The 22,222-nt window shown below is 40.2% G+C and overlaps 1 protein-coding gene across 2 annotated transcripts in view; it reads left to right on the top strand.

Moving 5' to 3' along the window:
* Nucleotides 1-22,222, top strand: part of LOC129509626 (chondroitin sulfate proteoglycan 4-like) — a 68,517-nt gene that overhangs the window by 10,455 nt on the left and 35,840 nt on the right. For both annotated transcript variants that reach the window (XR_008664379.1, XM_055325407.1), the window contains exons 2-6: nucleotides 609-772; nucleotides 1,143-4,709; nucleotides 6,148-6,618; nucleotides 10,917-11,093; nucleotides 18,562-18,760. Coding sequence is in view for 1 of the 2 variants with exons in the window: in XM_055325407.1 (XP_055181382.1) it covers nucleotides 609-772; nucleotides 1,143-4,709; nucleotides 6,148-6,618; nucleotides 10,917-11,093; nucleotides 18,562-18,760 (4,578 nt within the window). In the remaining variant the exon portion in view is untranslated. The remainder of the gene's footprint in view (nucleotides 1-608; nucleotides 773-1,142; nucleotides 4,710-6,147; nucleotides 6,619-10,916; nucleotides 11,094-18,561; nucleotides 18,761-22,222) is intronic.

The raw sequence follows: 22,222 nt of genomic DNA, 5'->3' as shown, positions 1-22,222 counted from the left end.
GGGTAGGAGTCTTATCTTCCACTGACTTCCGGCTGTAGGAAAGGAAGACTATATGCTACCAGGCAAGCCCTCTTGCTTTTATACTTAGCTAGTAATTGTTAACTAATCTCGCCTAGCTTTTCCTTATCTTTTTTCAAAGCTTCATTCAAATTTAGCAATACACACCCAATTCCATAGTCCTCATAGCTGCTATTTGCCCTGTATTTTTTATAGCTTGATCTTTGTTGGCTGGCTAATGTGTTCCCTTCTGCTTTTATACCAGTTCACCATCAGTGGTTTGGAATTATCCCTGTGACAGGGAAAGAAGCGGGATTGGGTACATGGAAAAGTAGACTTCCAATTCAGTTTCAACAGAAGCCTCGACCACTTTTTGAGAGTTCTGAGGAGAAACTGGCCCATCAAAGCTGTTTTGAGTTGGGGCAAGAGAACACTGAGCTTTTGTTCCCCGACATTGAATCTGTGGGCTACCCCAGGAACCAGCTGTGGCCTTGGGCAAGGCAGTTTTCCTCAGCAGGATCAATCCCCGAAGGGAGATGACACTCTAAAGTGGGATTGTCATTGTGTCATAAATTTACTAATTTATACTCCTTTTGAAAATTTTTCCCTAGCATCTTTTTATGGTGAAAGCTATGTGGAGCTCAACATCATAGAAGTTTCGTCTGAGTTCTCTCTTCAATTAAAATTTCAAACCAGCAAACCACAGGGATTACTTTTTCTTGCAGCTGGAAAGAATGACTACTGTATAATAGAACTGCTATCAGGAAACTTACGGGTAAGATTTTCTTAAATCTTTAAAAATGTGTAAGTATTCAATTACTAGAGGAAAAACCATGAGAGAGAAAGAGAACAAAATCGCTATCCATTTGATTAGTGTTATTTTATTAGAATAAAATCACAAGCCATGTGAAAAGTTGGGATCTCCTCCGATTTTACCAGCATGCCTGAAATATTCTGACTCCGAATTTTTAAACCTCATTGATGTAGTCCATACATTATGTGGAAAGTGGTTTCAAGTCCAAGTTTCTCTCTCTCTCTCTCTCTCTCCCTCTCTCTCTCTCTCTTTCTCTCTCTGTGGGTGGCCCTGTTTTCACAATAAAATGCTATGAGATGAGATTGATTAATTGTGATTCTTTCTCTTTCAGGTGAGGGTGAATTTGGGTGCAGGCGAACAAGTACTCCTTTCTGAGCAAAGACTTCGTATGGATGACCTGGTTTGGCACTTAGTGGAACTGTACTGTTTTAAAAACAGTATCTCTCTGGTTATCGACAAACATTATGAGACAACTGGCCAGATCGCTGGTGGGATGCACAATTTGCACTTTCAACATGGAATCTATATAGCAGGCCATGGTGGACTTGATGTCACTTACCTAGATGGAGAGCGCCCCAATTTCCGCGGGTGTATGGAGGATGTGGTATTTAACCAGAGGGAGATCCTTGCATCCCTTAGATCTTACCCTAGTTTTAAGAAGGTTTATGAGGTGTCACTAGGATGCAGTGATGAATTTTTTGCCGGGGAGGATGAAGCCATCAATTTCTTTAGCTCCAGATCCTATGTCACCTTCCCAGAATGGAGGGTGCAAGGGGAAGGGCTGTTGGAATTTGCTTTGCAGACTGCAACTCAACAAGCTTTGCTTTTATTTCAGTCAGGAAGAGAAGGAAGTTTTGTTGCTTTGGAAATAGTTAATGGTCTGTTGAAGGCTCATGTAGGAAGGAGCAAAAGTAATACCCAGCTCTCTTCTTTTAGCTTAGTTAGTGACAACAAGTGGCATGTTATTCAACTCAAATTCAATGGAGGGTATCTGGACCTGATGGTGGATGAGCAAGCGGTAAGAACACCGCTGCCTTTGCAAAGCAAGTCATTTGTCTCAGAAGGCCCCCTCTTTGTGGGAGGTCTTGATAACCATAAAGGAGAAGAAGTTAAGAAGTTGGAACTGGCCTCCGTGCCCAGGAAATCTGCTCAAGGAATCTCTTTCAAAGGGTGCTTAAGAGGCTTGGAGGTCAACTCAGAAAAGAAAGCATTGAAGAATGCCCTTGTGTCCAAAGATATAGCTGTTGGGTGTAAAGTGCAGAGTAGTGATAATGAAAACCCTTTCATTATGACAACAGAATACCTGCATCCATCAGAAGTTCCCCTTTCCACTGTAGTCCCTGAGGCAGGAAAGCCTTTTATTCACCATGCGAGTAGCTATTTCTTGAGTCTGAATAACTTGGAGGTCCAAGAAGGTGGGCGAGCCTTTCTGGAACAAAGGCATATGAAAGTGGATGTGGCATCCGAAGATTTGGGTATCCATCATTCTCAAATACTATTTAAAATAGAGGAAATGCCCCTGCATGGGTTCCTTCAAATCGATGTTTCTCCTGCGCAGGGAATGGAGAAGGCTTTTACTATGTTAGATTTGGGGCAAGGAAAAATTTGGTATGTCCATGATGGTTCAGAAGAACCTAGGGATTTTTTCACATTTTCAGTCTCTTCCAACAGCAAGGAAATGCCATTACGTCTGCAAGGACATGTGCCATATGTGTTTAACATTACTGTCCTTCCAGTGAATGATCCCCCGTACCTGAAGCTCCCTGAAGGAAACATGCTTCTCCTGTTTGAGAATTCTAAGAAACGACTGACTCCGAATATCATACATGTGTCAGACCCTGACACAGATCCTTTCAGTCTTAGCTTCTCTGTTCTTGGCAACTTCAATTTAGATGCTGGGTTTTTGGAAAACACCAATCATCCTGGGAAAGCCATCAATAGTTTTACGCATGGGGATTTAAGAGATGGGAACATTTTCTATGTGCACAGAGGTCATCGGAACTCCCGGATCCTTCTGCGAGCAAGCGATGGAGAGCTGGTTAGCAATACGGTAGTGTTACGGGTCATGGCTGTTCCTTGGGACTTTGAAGTGGTCATTAGAACCAGTGCAGTCGTCCAGCAGGGTGGCGCGGTTCTGATTACACAGAGTGACTTGTCGGTGGAGGTTAATGGTGAACCCCATGAGATGGAGACCCGCTATGCTATCACTCATCCACCCCAATTTGGCCAGATTCAGCGGCAGGGATCAAGTGGTGAATGGAAACAAGTTAGTACCTTTTCTCAGCGTTCCATCAATCGGGGTCGGGTCCGGTACCATAGTACATTTCGAGGATTACAGCTAGATAATATTACAGATCACTTTAAATTTAAAGTTAACGTAGAAGGAAAAATCAGTGAAGAGCTGATGTTTCCTATTACTGTCCACTGGCTTAAGTTTATACTTCTGAAAAATGTTCCTCTCAAGGTCAATAAAATAAGCAGACAAATACTGAACTCTGATCATTTGCAGGCTGTGACAGAGGGTGTGGACGTAACTCAAAGAGAACTGCATTTTAAGTTACTGACCCCACCTAAGAAAGGAAAATTGCTAGTTGGCAATAAAATTCTAAAAACAAACTCCATCTTCAGCCAACAAAACATTTCAGACTCTAAGATAAGTTATGAGCTACAGGAGAGGCTCAGGGAAGACACACAAGATACCTTTAGGTTCTTGATTGTTGCAAAGCACATAGAATCAAAAGATTATACTTTCAGAATAAACTTTGAAGCAGATAAGACACGCATTATTGTAACTAACAAAGGATTATTTGTAAAAGAAGGAGAAGAGAAATTAATTACAAAATCAGAATTATTTGCTCAAACACTGGACAATCGGACCTTCCAATATAAAATCACCAGGAGTCCTCAACATGGAAAGCTGAAACTGGTTAACTTCTCAGATCCTCTGGGAAGTCATGACAGTATCACTGAGTTCACTGATCAAGACTTAGAGGGTGAACGGCTGATGTATGTCCATGATGACTCCGAGACTCAGTGTGATGAATTCCTCCTTGTGGCCTCCACTGCAGGTCCAGGCCAGGAGGGAGTGGTCAGGCATCTTGACACAGAACATTTATCTATAGAAATCAAAGTTGCCATTTCTGTAGAGTTAAGGAATGATGAGAAACCAGTGCGTGTGGTAGATAAGGTCTTTCATGTCGTGAGGAATGGCCAGCGCCTACTGACCCTGGCAGATCTCTGTTACCATGACCCAGACTCAGATTTTGATGATGGGCAGTTGCTCTACACCCGGCGGGGCATCCCAAATGGAGACTTGGTGAGAGCCAGTGATCCCACTCAGAAACTCTACCAGTTCAGGCAAGATGACCTGCGCGAAGGGCGAGTGCTCTTCAGGCATAAGGGTGCCGACTCCGCCCGCTTTGTGCTGTTTGTGACAGATGGTGTCCATTACACATCATCCCTTCTTGAGGTCACTGTGTCAGACCCTTACATCCAGATAGCCAACAACACGGGCCTGGTTGTACAAAGAGGAGAGGGCAGCAGCCTCACAGCATCTAACCTCAGTGTTACCACAAACCAAGATGTTAGAACAGACCATGAGATTGAATTCCACATGCTGCAGCCCCCAAAGCATGGCAGAGTGCTGGTCAACCACTCAGTGTCCCACACATTTTCCCAGCATGACCTGAAGCAAGGACATGTGATTTATAGGCATGATGGCAGTGGCAACTCCGATATGTTCAACCTGAGAGTGAAAGTTAAAGAGATCTATGTAGAAGTGAGCGTCTACATACAAGTGTACTCAGAAAGCCACCAACATCATGCCCAAATTCTGCTCATCAAGACCCTTGTAGTTGAAGAAGGAAAACCAGTAAAACTGAGTCGAGGAAGACTCCAGGTAGGTAGTTGTCCAAGTATTCTTTCCCTCCCGGAGTAATCTGCATCTAAGAGCTATTTTTGTGTTGATTTTACTTTGGTATTGAGAATTACTTTTTTCTAAATGTAAATGCCATCGAAAAGAAAAGCTGGAAGGTTTCATGATTTCGACACTGCTAATTTCCCTATAGTTGGTAAGGGAATATAAGTAATACTAAGCCTTATGTTAAAGCCGAGTACACCGCAGCACACAAGTATGTATGTTTGTTTAGTGTAGAATGAACTGGGAATGAGGAGATGATGCACATATTATAGCAAATTAAGAGATCTTTACTTTTTTATCATTTTTTATAGAAATACTGTCAATATTTCATTTGATGTAAGTTACATTTGTTGTGATAAAGCAGGGTATAAAAATTTAGAGCAACTTAATCATAATCATAAAAAGGATCCCTAAAACAGCAGAGGATGCTGTCTTACACATTTAATTTCCTTAGCTCTGAATATGGCGTCATTTTGTTTCCTAAAATTGATGGATAAAATTGACCCAGACCAGTGGAATGCCAGGGGGGAGACCTTACACCAGAAGCTACCTGGTTTCCTGAGGCTCCTACTTAGAAACTTCCAGCAGGCAAACCTTTGCTGATCACAGTTAGAAGAGAGTGTTCATTTTAGGGTAATCCTGTACAGGGTATGTAAACTGTGATTTATGACAACTGGCCACAAATATGGGCTATGCTGAATCTACCCTCAGGACTACAAAGGAGTTTACTTGTTTGCTGAATTCAGCCAATAACACTGAGAAGAAATTAACTCAAATCAGGAGCAGTTTACTAAATGAGTTTGTCTAAGGAAATGCGGGGCTTACCAATATTTCTCAATTCTTTTTTAGGATCTTGGAGAGTTTATGTTTCACCACAAGGGGGCATGTGTAGGTCAGTGACTGTAAATCAGTTACAATGACAGTTTTGACATGGATTTTGCTGAATCAATAAATTAAATATATTATCGAAATACTGAGCTAGTTAAAATGGAAGAGGAAAAACTTTCCTCTAAAGTCTTGCAATTTTAGTGATTCAGCTTCTGCTTCTTCAACCATCTTTTATTGTTTCTTCTTATACCATTTTGTTTCTTTCACTTCATCTTGCTGAGTCCTGGGTGTCTTGCTGCTGTGAATAATGCCTTGTTAACACATTAGTAGCTATTCAAGTGTTGTTGACCCTTACTTTTCTTTGCAACCACGGCTAAATGCAAATGTTGACATGGTCACCAGGCTAAATGCAAATATTGACATGGTCACCAGAACAGACCCTGGCTGAAACTCTGAATCAACCCTGATTGTAACTTAAGCCATTTGTAGACATTAATAGAGAACAATTTGGTTCATCAAGGGTCTTGACTCTTGCAAGTGTTGACATGTTCTTCTTTTTGTGTCTGTGTGTTGTGTATATGAACTCAAGGCTGTCCACGAAGATAATATTCCTTCGGAGGCAATGTTCACCATCAGAATTCCGCCAATGCATGGATACCTCCGGAAATCTTTACCAGAAGAAGGCAGCTTGGGTGGAGATGCAAAGTCCTCTCTGACTTTTACACAACAGGATATTGATGATGGGGATATCTTTTATGTTCAGACAGTTCCTGGCCAACAACAGGACCGTTTTTTACTGGATGTGGTGAATGGTTTCCAAGCTGTGAATGGAATTGAAATCTTAGTGGATATTGTCCCTAAGCAGATTCCTCTGGAGGTACAAAATTTCACAGTCCAAGAAGGTGGTTCCAAAACACTTCTGGAAGACTATCTCAAAATTCCAAACAAATATTTTGAGGGAGTTGACTGTGAATTTGTTCTCCTCAAACCACCAAAACATGGTTATGTTGAAAATTCTAATTTTCCAAGAGTAAAGCTAATGAAGTTTACCAGGAAACAGGTAATAATTCTCAGTTAATACTTTTGGGTATGTGGGATAAGAGAAAAAAAAAGTGCGATTTATTATTTACATTAATGGACTGAGGAGTGATGAGACTTGAAAGGGTATCTAGTTTAACCTTTTTATAGATGCTAGAAGCCCCTTTTATGGTAATTCCATAAAGAGATCACCTAGCCATTGCTTAAATATATTCAGTGATAGAGAATTCACTACTTCATGCAATGGGTACTTCCAGTTCTAAAATACTTCAACTGCTAGAAAGTTCTTTCTGTTGACCTGAAGTCTGCCACTTAGACACTTCTCCAAAGTCCTGGTTCACAGAACAAGTCATACCTCCTTTTCTAAAAGCTCTTTAAATATTTGAAAGAAAAAGTTATCAAGTTCCCTTGGATTGTAACTTCTTTAGGTTAAACATCTCTAGGTTCTCCCACTTTTGCTCACGTCATGGATATCTAGGCTCTGCATCATCCTAGCTGTCCATTGCTAGAGGAGCTCCACACTTCACTGTCCCACTCAGAATGTTACACCTAATATTTAACACAGACACGCTTTAGTCATTAGTGGATTTACTCATTTATTCATTCCATTAGTCAATCAACAGATGCCATGCTCCTGGTAAACATAGTGATATCAATGGCTAAATGGTCCAGGCCCTACAATCAAGCACTGGATACAACTTCCAATCTAATGTTCAGTGTAAAATAACCAATCAACTCTAGGCTGCTATCATATTTCTTTGCTTTGGGCTAGGTTGGTATTATTTTGAGACTTAGCTTTCTTATCATGAATAAAAGAATGATTTCCATTACTTTCTAGGTATTGAAAGTAACTTGCTACCATTTACTTTATAAGCTCCTAGGAATATGCGCTCTTCAGGTTGGAAGCCATTACCAACCACCTGGCATCTCTGGGTATCTTTGTTCAGTTAGCTGTAAACCTATGTGGGCTGCTTTATTTTGCTAGTAAGGATTTCATCTTATCAATGGACTTGAATCGATTTGCTAAGCCCTTCGTCTGTTCAAGTTGCTGTGCAAGGTTGCCATGATAAGGAGCCATATTCCTTGCCCTCAGGAGATCTTGGCCTAGGGCAAGGGCCAAATGAGAAGAGCAAGTGAACAGGGTGGGGGGGGGGTGGATTAGGCACACAAGCTTTAATATTAGTTCATCCTTCTGTTGCTTCACAGAGCATTCTCACAGCGGTGCTAAGAAGTGCAGAGTTGGCACATCTGACTCTAATTAAAGAGAATAGGGAAGACCTCACAGAGGGAATAACGTTTTAGCAAGATTTGAGGAAAGAAAGTGCAGGGAGGTAACAAAGAAGAAACAGAAAAGAAAAAAGCAACATGAGCAAAGGAACAGCATGACCAAGGATATAAAGGCATTAAAGTGAATGGGTTTGGGGCCTGGGAAATAGCCCATAAGACTTGCAGGTGGGCTCAGGAGCCATACTAAGAACTAGGGCCAGACTGTGGACAGTCTTGAATTATATGTTGAGAGGGTTAGACTGAACCAGGGGGCATTAGGGAGCTGTTGGGAGAAGCAGGGTATCCTGAGGGCAGGAAACAACCTTGGAAATCAGTGCTTTTCTACTGGGGACTCAGGGAAGGTGATCCTTTAGTGACTTCCTATAGGCATCTCTTCATCATGGCTTCCATCTGAAAGGTGGGACAAACCATCCAAGATGACTACTTGCTCCGGGGCAAGTTGAATTCAATACTGTTTACCTCAGATACGCTAGGTAAGAGACTGAGCACTAAATTTTAGTCCTGTCTTGGTCAATTTATTATTGATTGTGCTTTATGAGAAGTGTGCATTTAGAATGGTTGCTTGAAATCTGTATGTCAAGTATATGTATTCCCTCAAGGATCCATGTTATTGTGTAGCCTTATTCACAGTTAAGGTCATGTGTCCCTGCTCTTCCAGATGACCCCTTCACACTTTCTCTTCCTATATGACTCTAAGGTCTCCAGGTTTTGAGACATCATCGTTTACACGTAAAGTGGCACTAACCCCTAACAACTAGTGGCCTTAGTGCTTAGTGGCTTTAGGAGCCCTTGGCCATGTTTGTCATTCATTCATTCAGCAAATAATTTTTGAGTATCTATTATGTGCCAGGCATGCCAGCTTTATGTACTAGAGATACAGTGGTGAACAAACCCAGCAATAATCCTGCCCTGATGCCCAGGTAGGAGAAAGGAGGCAGAGAGAGGCAACAGATAAAATAAGTGAAATAAATGGCATGTTGAGTGAAGATTTAGTGCCATGGAGAAAAAATAAAGCAAGAAAGGGAGCTGGGAAGCGCTGGGGCCTTCAGTGATGTGTATGTGTGTGTTTAGTTTCAAATCAAGTGGTCGGGGGAGGTCCCATGGAGAAGGCAGCTTCTGAGCAGACACCTGGAGGAAGCAATGGATGGGTGAGCCACGTAGACCTGGAGGGAGAGCATTTAGGCAGAGAGAAGAGCAAGTGAACAGCTGTGTGGGGAGCAACAAGGGGTTTAGTGTGACTGGACTGCATGCTATGGGAGGAGAGCTGTACATGAGGTTTGGGAGGTCCAGCACGGGAGGGACTTCAACTTCACCTTTGACCCTGAGTGAGATGGGGAGCAAGGTGGGAGGGAGAAGGTGGGTAGAGGGATGACACAGTGTGCCCCGAACATGATTGGTGATAGGGGACTGAGTACTTTTCAATCTTTCAAGATTTTCTACAAATCTGTTACATCTTTTCATTTTAAGTCAGCAGACATTTTTCTAGTGTTAGAAGTCTAGGAACAGGCAAATTCCCACCAAATCTTCTCTTTGCCTTGAGATTAATGCATATTAAAAGGCATGTAATTTGGGGGAATGCCACTCCTTTGAAGAAATTATGTATTTCTCCAGGAAAGATATTGAGGAGGCAACTTGTATTAAATACTATGTTCTTAAGGCATTTTAGGCACAAATTCCCTCATTTTTTTTTTATCAATACCATCTTCTGCATTTATTTTCAAGTAGCTTAAAACAGCATGTTTCAGAACTTGTGGTAAGGCCTATGGTCTGGAACTCCTCTGCTCACAGAACTCCAAAGAAATTCTCAGCACCTGTGTACAAATGGCCACAATTTTCCCTTGAGACTCTTCGTGGACTTTTCAACTCTTGTCAGAAACACCTCTGAGAGATCAAAAGTATTTGTTCAAAGGAAGTGCACCATAGGAACCGGCAAAGTTGAACTGTTAAAATTTTTGGCAGTATTTTATCAAAACAAACACAACCCCAGAGGCTTTTTCAGAAGTTCAACTACTCCTGTTGGGCTTTGGAAGTTCTCTGCCATTTTATGTTTGGGTCACAGACTCACTGAAGCCAAGTTCCCTTCTAGCTTTAAAATTCTCTTGGTCTCTAATTATGATCCTGTGCTCTTCAGTATTTTCTATCACAGCCTTAAAGACATGAAAGGCATTCTGATCAAATTTGTGGCTATTACAAATCCAAGAGGAATAATTAATTCACTTGATGACTGTTTCAGAACAAAAATTAGAAAATGAAATCTAACAGGGATAAAAGTAAATGTTTGCATTTGGGTTATTACAGTAAGGGAAATCTGTTTTGATAGAAAATTTGGTTTTGACATATATCATTATGTCTATAGGAGATGTATGGTAGTTATGGATAGCATCTGCCATGAGATGCACCAAAAAATTATTCCATTCTGAAGGAGGAGGAATAGAATTAGGACATAGCATATAGTCTCTCATACAGAGAACAATTCGGGAATAATGCATGCTTAGTTCAGAAAAGATAAGTCTGGAGAAACTTCATAGTTCCCCTGGTCCAGATGTCTCCAAACAACAGAAATTGAGCAAGTGGGTAGAAGCTTCAGAGCTAAACCTAACATTCTGAATTGTCTAACAAAGTAATCCACAACTTCAAAAATTAGTCACTGTAAATAAACAAGGAGAGTCTAACTTTTAGTGGATAATCTTCCATTGGAAGAACAGCTGGGTTGTATCACTTACCTACAGCACATTTTACTATTAGAGTTAGTCTTTGACTCAGGTCTCCTGATTACCAGTGCAGTGGTCTTTTTCCTGCCCTATGTGCTGTGTCACTCCATTTCTCCTTAAACTTATTCCTAGGATGGGCATCACTTCATAAAAACTATCCCGTCCATCACAATTTCCACTCTGATTGTCAGAATCAAACCTCACAGGATAAATACATGCTTCTGTGTTTTCGAGAGACATTAAAATTAGGATTATAACAATTTATTCATGTTTTAAAATCACATTTCAGTAAGTTGGTGATTTTTGTTGCTGGTGGTTATAGGTGGAAAATGAATTGATTTCTTATGTGCATGATGATAGTGAGGAGCTTCTCGACAATTTCACCGTCTTTGCAAACAGCTCAGAGCTTGGAAAACAGAGCTTGCCCCAAACTCTTTTTGTAACGGTGGAATCGGTAAATGATGAGGCTCCAGTAATAACAGTCAACAAAATCCTTCAGGTAAGTGCTCTGTGCTTTTGGATTTATCATAATAACATTAGGGCTACCAATTTGATTTTCTTTTATATTATTTCTAATGTTAAATAATAAGACATATGATTATGTATGTATGGTTAACATATTCCTACTGGTTTTAAATAAACGTTAGTTGTTACCAGGGCATTCTGTTGGATAACTGTTGGGAGATGATGAATCCCAATGAATTACTGTTGTGTTATATTTTGTGAGTGGGTGTCATTCACACTATATTCCCCGAGGCATGGCCTTTTCTAGTTAGGGTGGGAAGGGAGAATCAGCTTCCCAGTATTGAATGTGTGACCTTGGACAAGTTATTTAATCCTTCAGTGTGCTCTCATCAAGAGGATGGGAAATGGAGACAGAGTAGTGAGTAGTAAGAGATAAAATGATCTAAAACTCTCCCACAGTTCCTGAAATGTGGTTGGGATTCAATAAATGGTAGCATGATTACCGAAAAACTCTAAGGCTATGCTAGTAATAGTGTTTTTTTTTTTTTTTAAACCTCACTAAACAATCATGTGACAGTATTTTTGCTGTATCTGGGAACTTCCATCACCCTTCACTCTTTCTGAAAATCCCCTGGGGGTGTGTCTTAGGCACTCATAGATAAATATGTTTTGGCTGTCACATGGTGTCCACCATTTGGCTCCTGTCCTGATCTGGCGCCCTAAAGCAATGTTTGCTGCTTGATGCACAGAAGTTCTTCTGCTTCTGGCTCTTATGGCACCATTTCCTCCTACACCAGCACTACCAATGTCAATGCTAGTGAACTCATTTGTGCCAGTTTACGCTGAAGTATCCCAAAGTTTTCATTCAGCAGGTTTTCTTGTTCTTAAATCACTCCTTACTGTCCCTTCTCTTAAAGAGTTGGACATGAATTTGTTGTTCTGGCCCAGAGAATAAAATTATGGCTATTAAAATAGTAAGTGCTCAAAAATAATTGTTAGCTATCATTGTGTGCCAGTAACACTCTAAGGGCTTATAATTCACTGAGATATGTGCTACCATTTCCCTCATTGGACAGATGAGGAGATTGCATGACAGCTGAATGACAGGCTGAGGACAGACAGAGTGACAGCACAGGAGCCTGATGGCTTGTTCATGCCTCTTTTCATACTATCCAGCAATGACGGACACATAGTAAACAAGAAATATTTGTTGAAGGGATGAGCAAATGAAAAGATAAACTGTCAAGACCCCCAATAGTGGCTCATCTTTCAGAGACCAGGTGTATGCCTTGACTCTTTCTTCCTTTAGTACAGCTGCATTTCCAAAAGGATCCTTGGCCTTTTGCACATTTAAGCCCCTAGGGAACTCATTCATTAGGTATGTCCAGACATGGGCATCTGAAGATGTTCACTTTGAAATTTGGCAGAGACAGATCTTCCCACATAAGTATTTGACAACTTCTGCCTTCTTTATGCCACTTGTGAGAGTAAATAGTTAATAATAGATTCTTTAGAAGTCCAGAGGAAATTAGGTAGTCAGAAGAGATGTGGAAGAGGTGAACATGAATAGAGCTCATCGGGGGCTAATCTAACTAGACAACTTTATGTTGTTAAACATGTAAACATGCTGGGTTTTAAAAAATCTGTTCTTATTTGCTCAAAATAATTGGATTTAGGAATAGCCTTTTTAGTGCTTTGTGTCATTTCGCAGCTTGGTTCATTATTCAGCCTCTGTATTTTAGGTGAAAAACCAGTGGTGTTTATACCTTCAGAACTCATCGCTTTATCTTTACTCTACAGTCACTCTCTGGGAATGGGATGTTCTAACTGGTCACATTTGTAGGCCTACAGGTTCTTGTTGTGTTCATATCCACTGAGCTCATTCTCAGCAAAGCGATCAAAGAACTAGGTTGCTGGCTAGAGTGAAGGATAAGAGGCGTCAATGATTATTCAGCATAGTTATAAAAGTTTATGTTTATTATGTGCTTATGGAGTACTATCCTGAGCATCTTCCAGAAGTGGTATCATTTTCACAACCCTACAAAGCAACTGCTGTTATTAATGTGCTCATTAAATGGGAGCACTGAGGCCCAGAGCAGCACCAAGGGAAGGTGTAGAAAGTCTGTCTCACCACCCACCACACTCTATGTGAGACAGCATCCATCCACACATAGAGTGTGGTGGGTGGTGAGACAGCATCCATCCATGTGACCACTCTGCATCCATGTGATCAGAGGCTGTCTTTATTAGGAAGAAAAAAACCCCAAAGCTGTTGTGCCTCTTGCTCCTGCTAAAGTGGATTTCGTGGAATGGGTCCACAGCAGTTGTATTGACACATATGTATTCACCCAACAACCTCAACAGAGGATTTCGGCATTTTGCTGTATGGTGCAAAACTGCACGATGAGAAAGATTCAGGGGAGGGTCCCAAATTCCAGACAGATACAGGAGAAGATCTGGAGCTGGCTGAGGAAGTGGAAGACCAGAGAATAAAGTAGGGAACTCTTAGGCTTCCTTCTGCAAAGGAATCGAAGCCCTATTGTGGGTTTGGCTTTCATTTCTGAGGTGCCATTAATTATAAGATGCATCATCAGCTTAATAATAGCTTTATTATATTGAAATATTCTTGTCAATTTAAGATATTCAGAACATTGAGTTGTGAGAGGAAAAACATGTATACTGGCGTTTATCTCTGTCTTCCCTTTAAATGAGGGAAATACAGTCTCTGCCAAGAACCTTGAGCTTGCTCAGGTAGTTGATCCACATACTCTCCCCCCTATCCTTAATTCCAGAGGGCTTCTCTCAAGAAAAAAAGGAAGATTTGCTGGGGGGAAGGGCCATTTACTTTGTGCTTGCCTTCTTTCCTGGGGAGCCTGGGTCCAGGCCAGGAGGGTGCAACTTCCCAGTTTCAGTGGATGTGGCCATTTGACTCTGGCTCTTTCTGAGTTTATTCATTTATTTATCTCGTAAGTCTCTCATTCTTTGCCTTAAAAGTTTTAAATTAAAGGTAGAAGACCGGAGTTCAAGGTTTATAAATTGCCCACTAAGCAAAATTTCTCTGAACATCATCTTCAACAGCAAAACCATGCTTGAGTTGTGGATTGTTGTGTGTGTGTGTGTAAAGAGATAGATAGATAGATAGATAGATAGATAGATAGATAGATAGATAGATGATAGATAGATAGATAGATGTATTTATTATGAGGAATTGGTTCATGTGATTATGGAAGTGTGCAAGTTCCAAGATCTATAGGGTTAGTCAGCAGGCTAGAGACCCAGGAGAGCCAATGGTTTAGTTCCCATATGAAGATAAATAAGAAGAGCTGATGTCCCAGTTCAAAGGCAGTCAGACAGAAGAGAATTCTCTTTATTTGCAGGAGGATCAGGGTTTTTTTTTGTTGTTGTTGTTCTACTTAGGCCTTCAACTAATGTATGGGGCTCACCTATGTGAGAGGGAGTAATCTCCTTTACTCAGTCAACTGATTTAAATATTAATCTTATCCAAAAACATTCTCATAAGAATACCCAGGATAATGTTTAACCAAATATCTGGGTACCCATGGCCTAGTCAACTTGACACATAAAATTAACCACCATAATCTTGAGATTCTATGCTGTCTTTGACTTTTCAAACAGAATTTTCTCAAGACCTTCAGATTATCCCTATATGACCACCCACTCTCTTTTCTTGTCATCAGAGCTTCAAGCAAGTGGCAAGAAGATTATCTCAGTCTACTTGGGAAAAAGCAATTGGGAACATAGACGGTAGACCAGCTGATAGCATCTCAGACTCTAGATAGGAGTTCAAAGGCAGATACCTGAATGCTAACCATTCTATGCTAGCATTTCAAATATATTTCTTTCTGCTGAAGTACTTTAAACAACATTTCATTAAGCCAGAGAACTTATGGCTGGCTGGTCTCCAAAGTCATTCAGTGGTACAGGAAACCATTTCCATCATGACAAACTGGGGTTAGATCAACTCTGGTGAATCCTTTGCATTTTACTCTAAAATATATTCTACTGAGTACTTTTGTATTCAAGCATCACCAGAAATTTTCGTGCATACCAGATCAAATGTATTTGTGTCCACAAGGGGGCTTCATTTTCCTGTTTTTTGACTTTGGCTTCCAACACTGTGCATTTTGTTTTGTTGTTGTCTTTTATACCAAAAATAGAATCATTTGTTTATTTCTGATAACCACTTGCCATCACTAAAAAGAGCTTCAAGAGCTAGGGACAGTGGAAGAATTAAAGCAGCAGAGCCTGAGCCTTTGACAGAAGGCCCAGAAGGGACAGATAGTGGGATAGTAACTATAAACATTTCACATCCCTCATATGAGACTCAAAACAAAGGTCTGGGTTTTTAAACATTAGAAGCATAGTTAGGATTCTATTGGATTATAATTAGGTTTCTAAATCCCATTGACCTTCTGTTTAAGTTAAAGGCAAATTTTTAAAAATGTTTTCCAATTAATGGGCTATTTTTTTTTTTTTCTCAGATACCTAATCCTTAAACCCTTATTTCTTGGGCTTTGGCTTACTTTTAATTCTGCACTCAAGTTTGGGACCTTTGTTTTTCTTTTCCCCATCTATCCGAAGTTGCTATTACCAATGACTGGGCACTAAATCAATTCTCCCCCAAAGCAGCAGGGCTGTTCATTGAACTAAATTTGGTTTGAGTGGAAATAAAGACCTGAAGTTACAAGGTCTTGTTTTGAGTGGCAGGTTTTCCACTTGGTTTGAAAGATGGTATATTCCAGAGGCAAGAGGGGGCAAAAGCAGAGTTGCACGGAAGAGTAGCTGCAGTGGAAAACTTGCTTCATCCAGCTTTTGTGTGCACGGTGCTGGAAAAAATGAGTATCTACGAGTCACGAGAAGAGAATGGCGGTACATTTCCAAATCAGCTTGAGTTCTTAAAGAAAGGAAAATGAGATACATGGATAGATTTTAAAATGTAAAAAGTGAAAAAGTAGAATCAAGGCCTTGGAATTGTGTTAAATAGTCCAACTGTATATTTTAGAAACACTGTAGCCTTGCCATGGATTAACTGAAAACCAAAACCTTATAATTTGAACATTAGGTTGATTAGCATTCTGGTACCTATTAAAAAACCGATGTCCTTAGAGTTTAGGGCTGAAAAATCATTAATGGCCATATTCCAAAAGCCAAAATATAGGAGCATCCACCAAGAATACAATCATGAAATTCACTCCAAATTATGGAGAGATGCTGTGAGATGAACATGTTAATTAACAGTACATGTTACAGAATGGCTCCAATAATGGTAATCATGATACTCCAAATGACTTTTAAGTAATATTTAAAAAATCATATTTATCTTCAGAACCAAAACTGATGAAGAAGATGGATAACATAGAGCTAGTATTTATTGAATTCCTACTAATGCCGAGTGAAGCTTGGTTCTAAGTACTTTACATATGTTAAATCACTCATTATACATAATAATTCTATCAGTCCTAGTTTACTAATGAGGAAATTAAGGCTCAGGGAAATTAAGAAATGTGTCCAAGGTTTCATTGCTAATGTGGTGTATCATGCCTCATATGAAAATGTAGGAATCTTAATGTATTTTCCGATATTCCTTTGTCAAATTCTGTTTAGTTATTAGATAATGGGTGAGCATGAATTAAGATATTTCATAAACTCCCTATGTTCCTAAGAAAACAGCCTCTTAGACCGGAGAGATATCTATTAAATCACTGAGGACTGAATTTCTAAACAAGTTGGCAACAAGCATAGATGTTAAGGCTCTAGTCAGAGAGCAAAGAATGACATAAGCTTAAAAATATGCGTGGTGTTTCTATAGGGAAGACATTTATAAATACAGATAGAAATGTGAAAATTTAGGTAGTGATAATGCCACCCATTTTTAGTTAGTGAAATACCATGTGACTGCATGACTATAGAAACTGAAAACAGCCTTATTCCATCAAATGTGATTTGATGTTTAAATAAGCATTTTCAGCTCAACACATTCACAACTGAACTCCTGATCTTCTCAGATCCACCCTCTCTTCAGCTCTCCTCATTTCAGTCGATGGTAACTCTGTCTTTTTAGGTGTTGAGATCCCAACCATGGAGTCATCTTTTTCCTTTCCTTCTTCCACACCTCACCCAGAATTTGAACACTTCTTACCACCTCAACAGTTTCCAGCCACTCTCTTCTTTCATCTCTCTCCAGGATTATTGTAGTCACTTCCTAACTGGTCTTCCTGCTTCTACCTCTGCCTTCCCATGGTTTATTCTTGATACAGAAGCCACAGGGCTTTGTTAAGACCAAGCCTCCTCACCTAAAGCTTTATGATGATTCCCCATTGCACTTAAGTAAAAACCGAAGTTCTTACATTGGCCATGAAGATCCTGCAGGATTTGACTTTTCATTACATTTTTGACTCATCTTCTTGTCCTTCTTATCTTACTTGCTCTGCTCCTGCCATACTGACTTCTTGCTGCTCTTCAAACTCCCACCTTAAGGCTGTTCCCTCTCCCTGGATGTTCTTTCCCCAGATATCCACATGGCTCCTCCTTCACCACCTCCTGATTTTTCTCCAGATGAGCCTCTGATTTACATTCTTCCACTCCTGAGCCCTTTATTTTTTTAGTGCCCATAACCTTCTAACAGACTACATAGTTCATTTCTTTATTATGCCTTTGTTTCTTCCCTGTACTCCTTCATCCCCTCCTGCTGGAATGCAGGCTCCATGAGAATAGGACTCTGTTTTGTTCACTGATGGATTGCAAACACCTAGAACATTGCCTGGAACATAGTAGATGCTCAATAAATGATGAATTGTGGAACTAGGATATTTAGGCAAGGTAAATATATCTTTAAATGTAATTGGAAAATAGAGACTATTACTCAGAAATAATTGCAGATGAGCTATCAGCACAACAGACCTTGCAAGGCCATAGACACCAGATATGTGTTTTCCTGCAAGATTGGTGAAATAAAGGGAAATTTTAAAATGTGCAATGTGTGTTTTCCCTCAAATACTTAAAAGGTGATGAAATCATTCACTTCTTAAAACAATGAATAGAAATCCTTAAATCAACCCCCTGAGGTAGTTTCTACAATGATCTGATATTCCATGTAGAGTCTATTCTTATGCTTCCATGCTTAGCATGGGCCAGGCATACAGAAGGTGGTTAGTTACCATCAGCTTTTATTGTTATTATACTTTATTAAAAATGCACTTTAAATCATTACTTTTGAATAAATAATTATGAGCATTATTTCTTATTGGGACCTCATAAACCTCATAAATTAAACAAACACTACAGCATGCCCTGAATTTCATCTGTTATTTAATAATATGCCTGTTTTGAATTAAGAATCCTCATGTTTTAAACACTCTGGTGAATTGCTTTAGGTTCTAAATCTCTGTGCAAGAGGCCAGAGTAGCATAGCTCTCAGGTTTGCTGATATGATATGGTTGGAATTGGTCTTTGCAAAATCTGTGCTTCTCTCCTTTTTTAAGGTGTGGGCTAATTCTGTCACTGAGATTACCAGAGGTGACCTCTGTGCAGAAGATAAAGACTCCTCCCCACAGGACCTCACCTACTGGGTCACTCCACCCAGCAACGGGCATTTGGCTCTCCAGTCCTTTCCTGGCCAAAGCATCCAGAACTTCACCCAGGCTCAAATCAACAAGGGCCAGCTCATATTTGTACACACTGGTATGTCATGGAGAAAAGTAACACGAAACTAAAATGTGTTTCAGAGGTTAACATGATCATCAAAACTAGTAGTTGCTGACTTGAAAACCACAAACCATCAGAAAGCTTTCTGGGGTCTGTAATTTTTTTTTAAGTGGCATGTTGTAGTCAGGCTAATGATAGCAAACATCTGAGAATACCTATAACTCGCACATGGCTTACTCACATGGCCATGTAAGGTCTATGCTCAAGTGTAACGTTCCCAGAGAGCCTTTTCCTGACCAGTCATTAAAACAGCATCTCTTCTCTCTCCCTCTGCATCCCTTATGGACTTCCCACCACTGTAGTATGGATTGCTTTGTTTATTTGTTGTCTGTCTTCCATACTAGACTGTACAAGAGCAGGATCTTTGTTTTGTTTGCTCTGGTATCCTCAGCACCTCAAAGAGTGACGAGAACAAGTAGGTGCTTAATAAAAATGTGTTGAAAGAAGGAAATAATTCTGAGTACCTTTTATGTGCCAGGTCATGTTCCAGATGCTAGGGGTACTTGAGTGAACAAAACAAGCATATTTATTAAACACATGAATGGATGAATAAACAAATGAATGAATATAGCTGTGATTCTAAGAGACTCTGTCATTAGAAGGCTTTTTTTTTTCTTCCTTCTGTTAATCAGTAAGCCAAAGAGCTACTGTAAACCTGAGGAAGGGGTGATCTAGTCTGGCTTTGTTTCTGGGCTGCCCCTGTCTCTGGACAGAGAAGGGAAGGAACCCATTCCCAGACTGCAGGGGCAGATGGGAGGGTGCGTGTGCCAGGGGGCATGAGGGGAAAGCAAGCAGGCATAGCTGGTCAGCCATTTTTATTAACTTCTTTGAAAATATAGTAAAGAAAATGAAGATTAAAAAATCTTCTCAATTCAAATCTAGTGATTTCCTGATATCTTTGCAGTTGATGCAAAGAATCCCCAAATAATTTGAAAATAATTCACTATGTGAATGCTCTCAGCTACTGATTCCAAACCTGTGGCCTGGGGACTTGCTGGGTTAATTTTATTGCAATGAGATACTAAATCTACCCACATATCTACTGAAGCCTTGTTTCTAGACTAGATGATCTTTTCCACGGATGTATGTCCTCATTTTCTAAATGTGTACACATGTGCTGATTAATAAAACACAATTCATTTAAAGAGGATTTAAAGAGGTACTGAAGTAATAGGAAGTTTCCTCCAATTATGTGTGGTTTTGATTATTAGATATCAACAATCCAAGTATTATAGATGAGGGCCTAGAAGGGTTTTTATTTTTTGAAGGATTATCCTATTTTCAAAATGGAGAGAACTGCTCTGAAGACTCCCCCCAAGGAGAGTTTCAGATTTCTACAGTGATGCAGTTTGCAAGAAAAAGGAATCCTCGCTCAGGCACATGCTGGCACCAGGGGAGGTGCAGTCGCACGACTCAATTTCTGTTACACACATTTACTCTGCAGAAGTCCTCTGAGCCACGTGAAGCAGTGATCCCATTTTAGAGATGAAGAAACTGAGGCTCAAAACGATGTAAGCTGTGCTGACCCTAAAGCTGGGCTTTCTCCATGGGCTGCCCCCCCCCCCACTGAAGGATAAAGCAGGTTACAGAAGCACACTTATTATTTGTGGGACTAAAATGAAAATTAGCTCTCTGGATTTATTTGTCAACTACCAGGTCCATGTTCAGTTTTGGCTGGTAGAGAAAATAATTTCACCTAAAAAAGGCAGGAAAGCGAGTTAAAGACAAGCTCTTTGAGAGTCAATTGATTACATTTTCTAAATGGCTGTGGAGGCAGTAATGGCTCTTAGAGTGTCTGGAGCCCCACCACAGATGAGGCTGTTGCTGAGACCAGCTGGTTCTCCTTGCTGCATCTGTCCATCATCAGCCCCAAACAAAGGCCTACATTTAATTAGTCTCCCTGACCATTTATATTTGCAAAGTGCTCTACCGTTAATCTAATTCATTTTTCACCTAACAACCTAAATAGGTTGATAAGGCCAAGATGTGGGAGTCTGTGTGATTGAAGGCTGCCCTTTGCAAAGTACTGTCAGAAAGATCTGAGGCTGTGCAACAGAAAATCTACAGGTCTCCCCTACTTTCATGTTTCCCTCCTTTCTTCTCTTTGGTCATAGTGTGACAGTGTGGGCATTTCCAGGCTTTTATTCTAGGATGTATTTTGATAGGATTCCTTTTGATTCAGTTTCCCCACTATTTCTGGATTCATGAAATGTTGAAAGTGCCTAGTGGCAGAAAGCATTCTCTCCCTAATTTCATGTTTCATTAAATACAACTTTCAAAGTGCTATTTCTAGTAAAAACAAGCAAGCAGACGAAATTTGATTGTGTGTGGGACCCTGTTCGAAATTAGGCAGACTCAGAATTTACTCTCTCTCTTTTTTAAAAAAAACGATGACTTTTGAGTGCATCGGGAAAATTTTTTAAAGTCTGTAATCTTTTTTTGTGAGGACTCGGAACTCTGGGCGTGTGTAGGTAACAGAAACTGGAGAGGCTGTCAAGCCATCGACCAGTCTTTTTATTAAATTGTGTTATTAAGGGAGTACTTGTACGTAATTGCAAAGTCTGACCCTGCCTTCTTTGTTTCTTGCCACATGTCCCTGAGGGCAACAAAGAGGACATTTCTACCCATTACATGATGCAAAGACCTGTGGGCCTCCAGATTTACTGCTGGCTGAACATTTTCAAAGGGCGATGGGAATGCGAACATCAGGCTCTCTACATTGTGAGGTTGCCTGGTGCTTTGTGAGTCAGACTAGTAAAGTACTCCTGGGAACAGGATCGATAGGGGGCCTGTCTCAATTTCTGTTACACACATAAGTTAATTTATAACTTTATTGATATCACGAATCCTATGACAGAAGCGTGGAAGTACAATTCTCTTCTAGCAGGAATTTAACAAAAGCCGGCCTGGATCTTTCCCTACTCTTTATCACCTCAGCAGAAAACAGCTAGTTGGAGTTCAGTGAATAATTAGAAATTATTTGGAGGCAGGGGCTAAGTGTTATTTACTTCCCTCCTGTTTTTTTTTTTTTTTTTAAGATTTCATTTATTTATTTGAGAGAGAAAAAGAGAACATGAATTGGGGGGTTTGGGGAGAGGGAGAAGCAGACTCCCCATTGAGCAGGGAGCCCAATAGGATGTGGGGCTCAATCCCAGGATTCTGAGATCATGACCTGAGCAGAAGGCAGATGCTTAACTGACTGAGCCACAAGACACCCCAACTTCCCCCAGTTTTGGTTTTTGGTATTATTAAGTAAGCACGATCAATATTTCAGAAATGGTATATGTGTGCATGTTTGTGTTTGTATGTGTGTACACACACAACATGCATGTATTACATTTGCTGGTGTAAATTGATTCCAAAATAATAAAATGCAGGTGATGTATATGTTTAAAAAGATTTTTAAAAAATTTTTGCAGGTAATGTCTTTGCTTTCTT

Source organism: Nyctereutes procyonoides, unplaced genomic scaffold (genome assembly GCF_905146905.1).
Source record: "Nyctereutes procyonoides isolate TBG_1078 unplaced genomic scaffold, NYPRO_anot_genome, whole genome shotgun sequence".
Classification (NCBI taxonomy): domain Eukaryota; kingdom Metazoa; phylum Chordata; class Mammalia; order Carnivora; family Canidae; genus Nyctereutes; species Nyctereutes procyonoides.
Note: the sequence above shows the minus strand (reverse complement) of the source record. Positions and strands in the feature narration are given on the sequence as shown.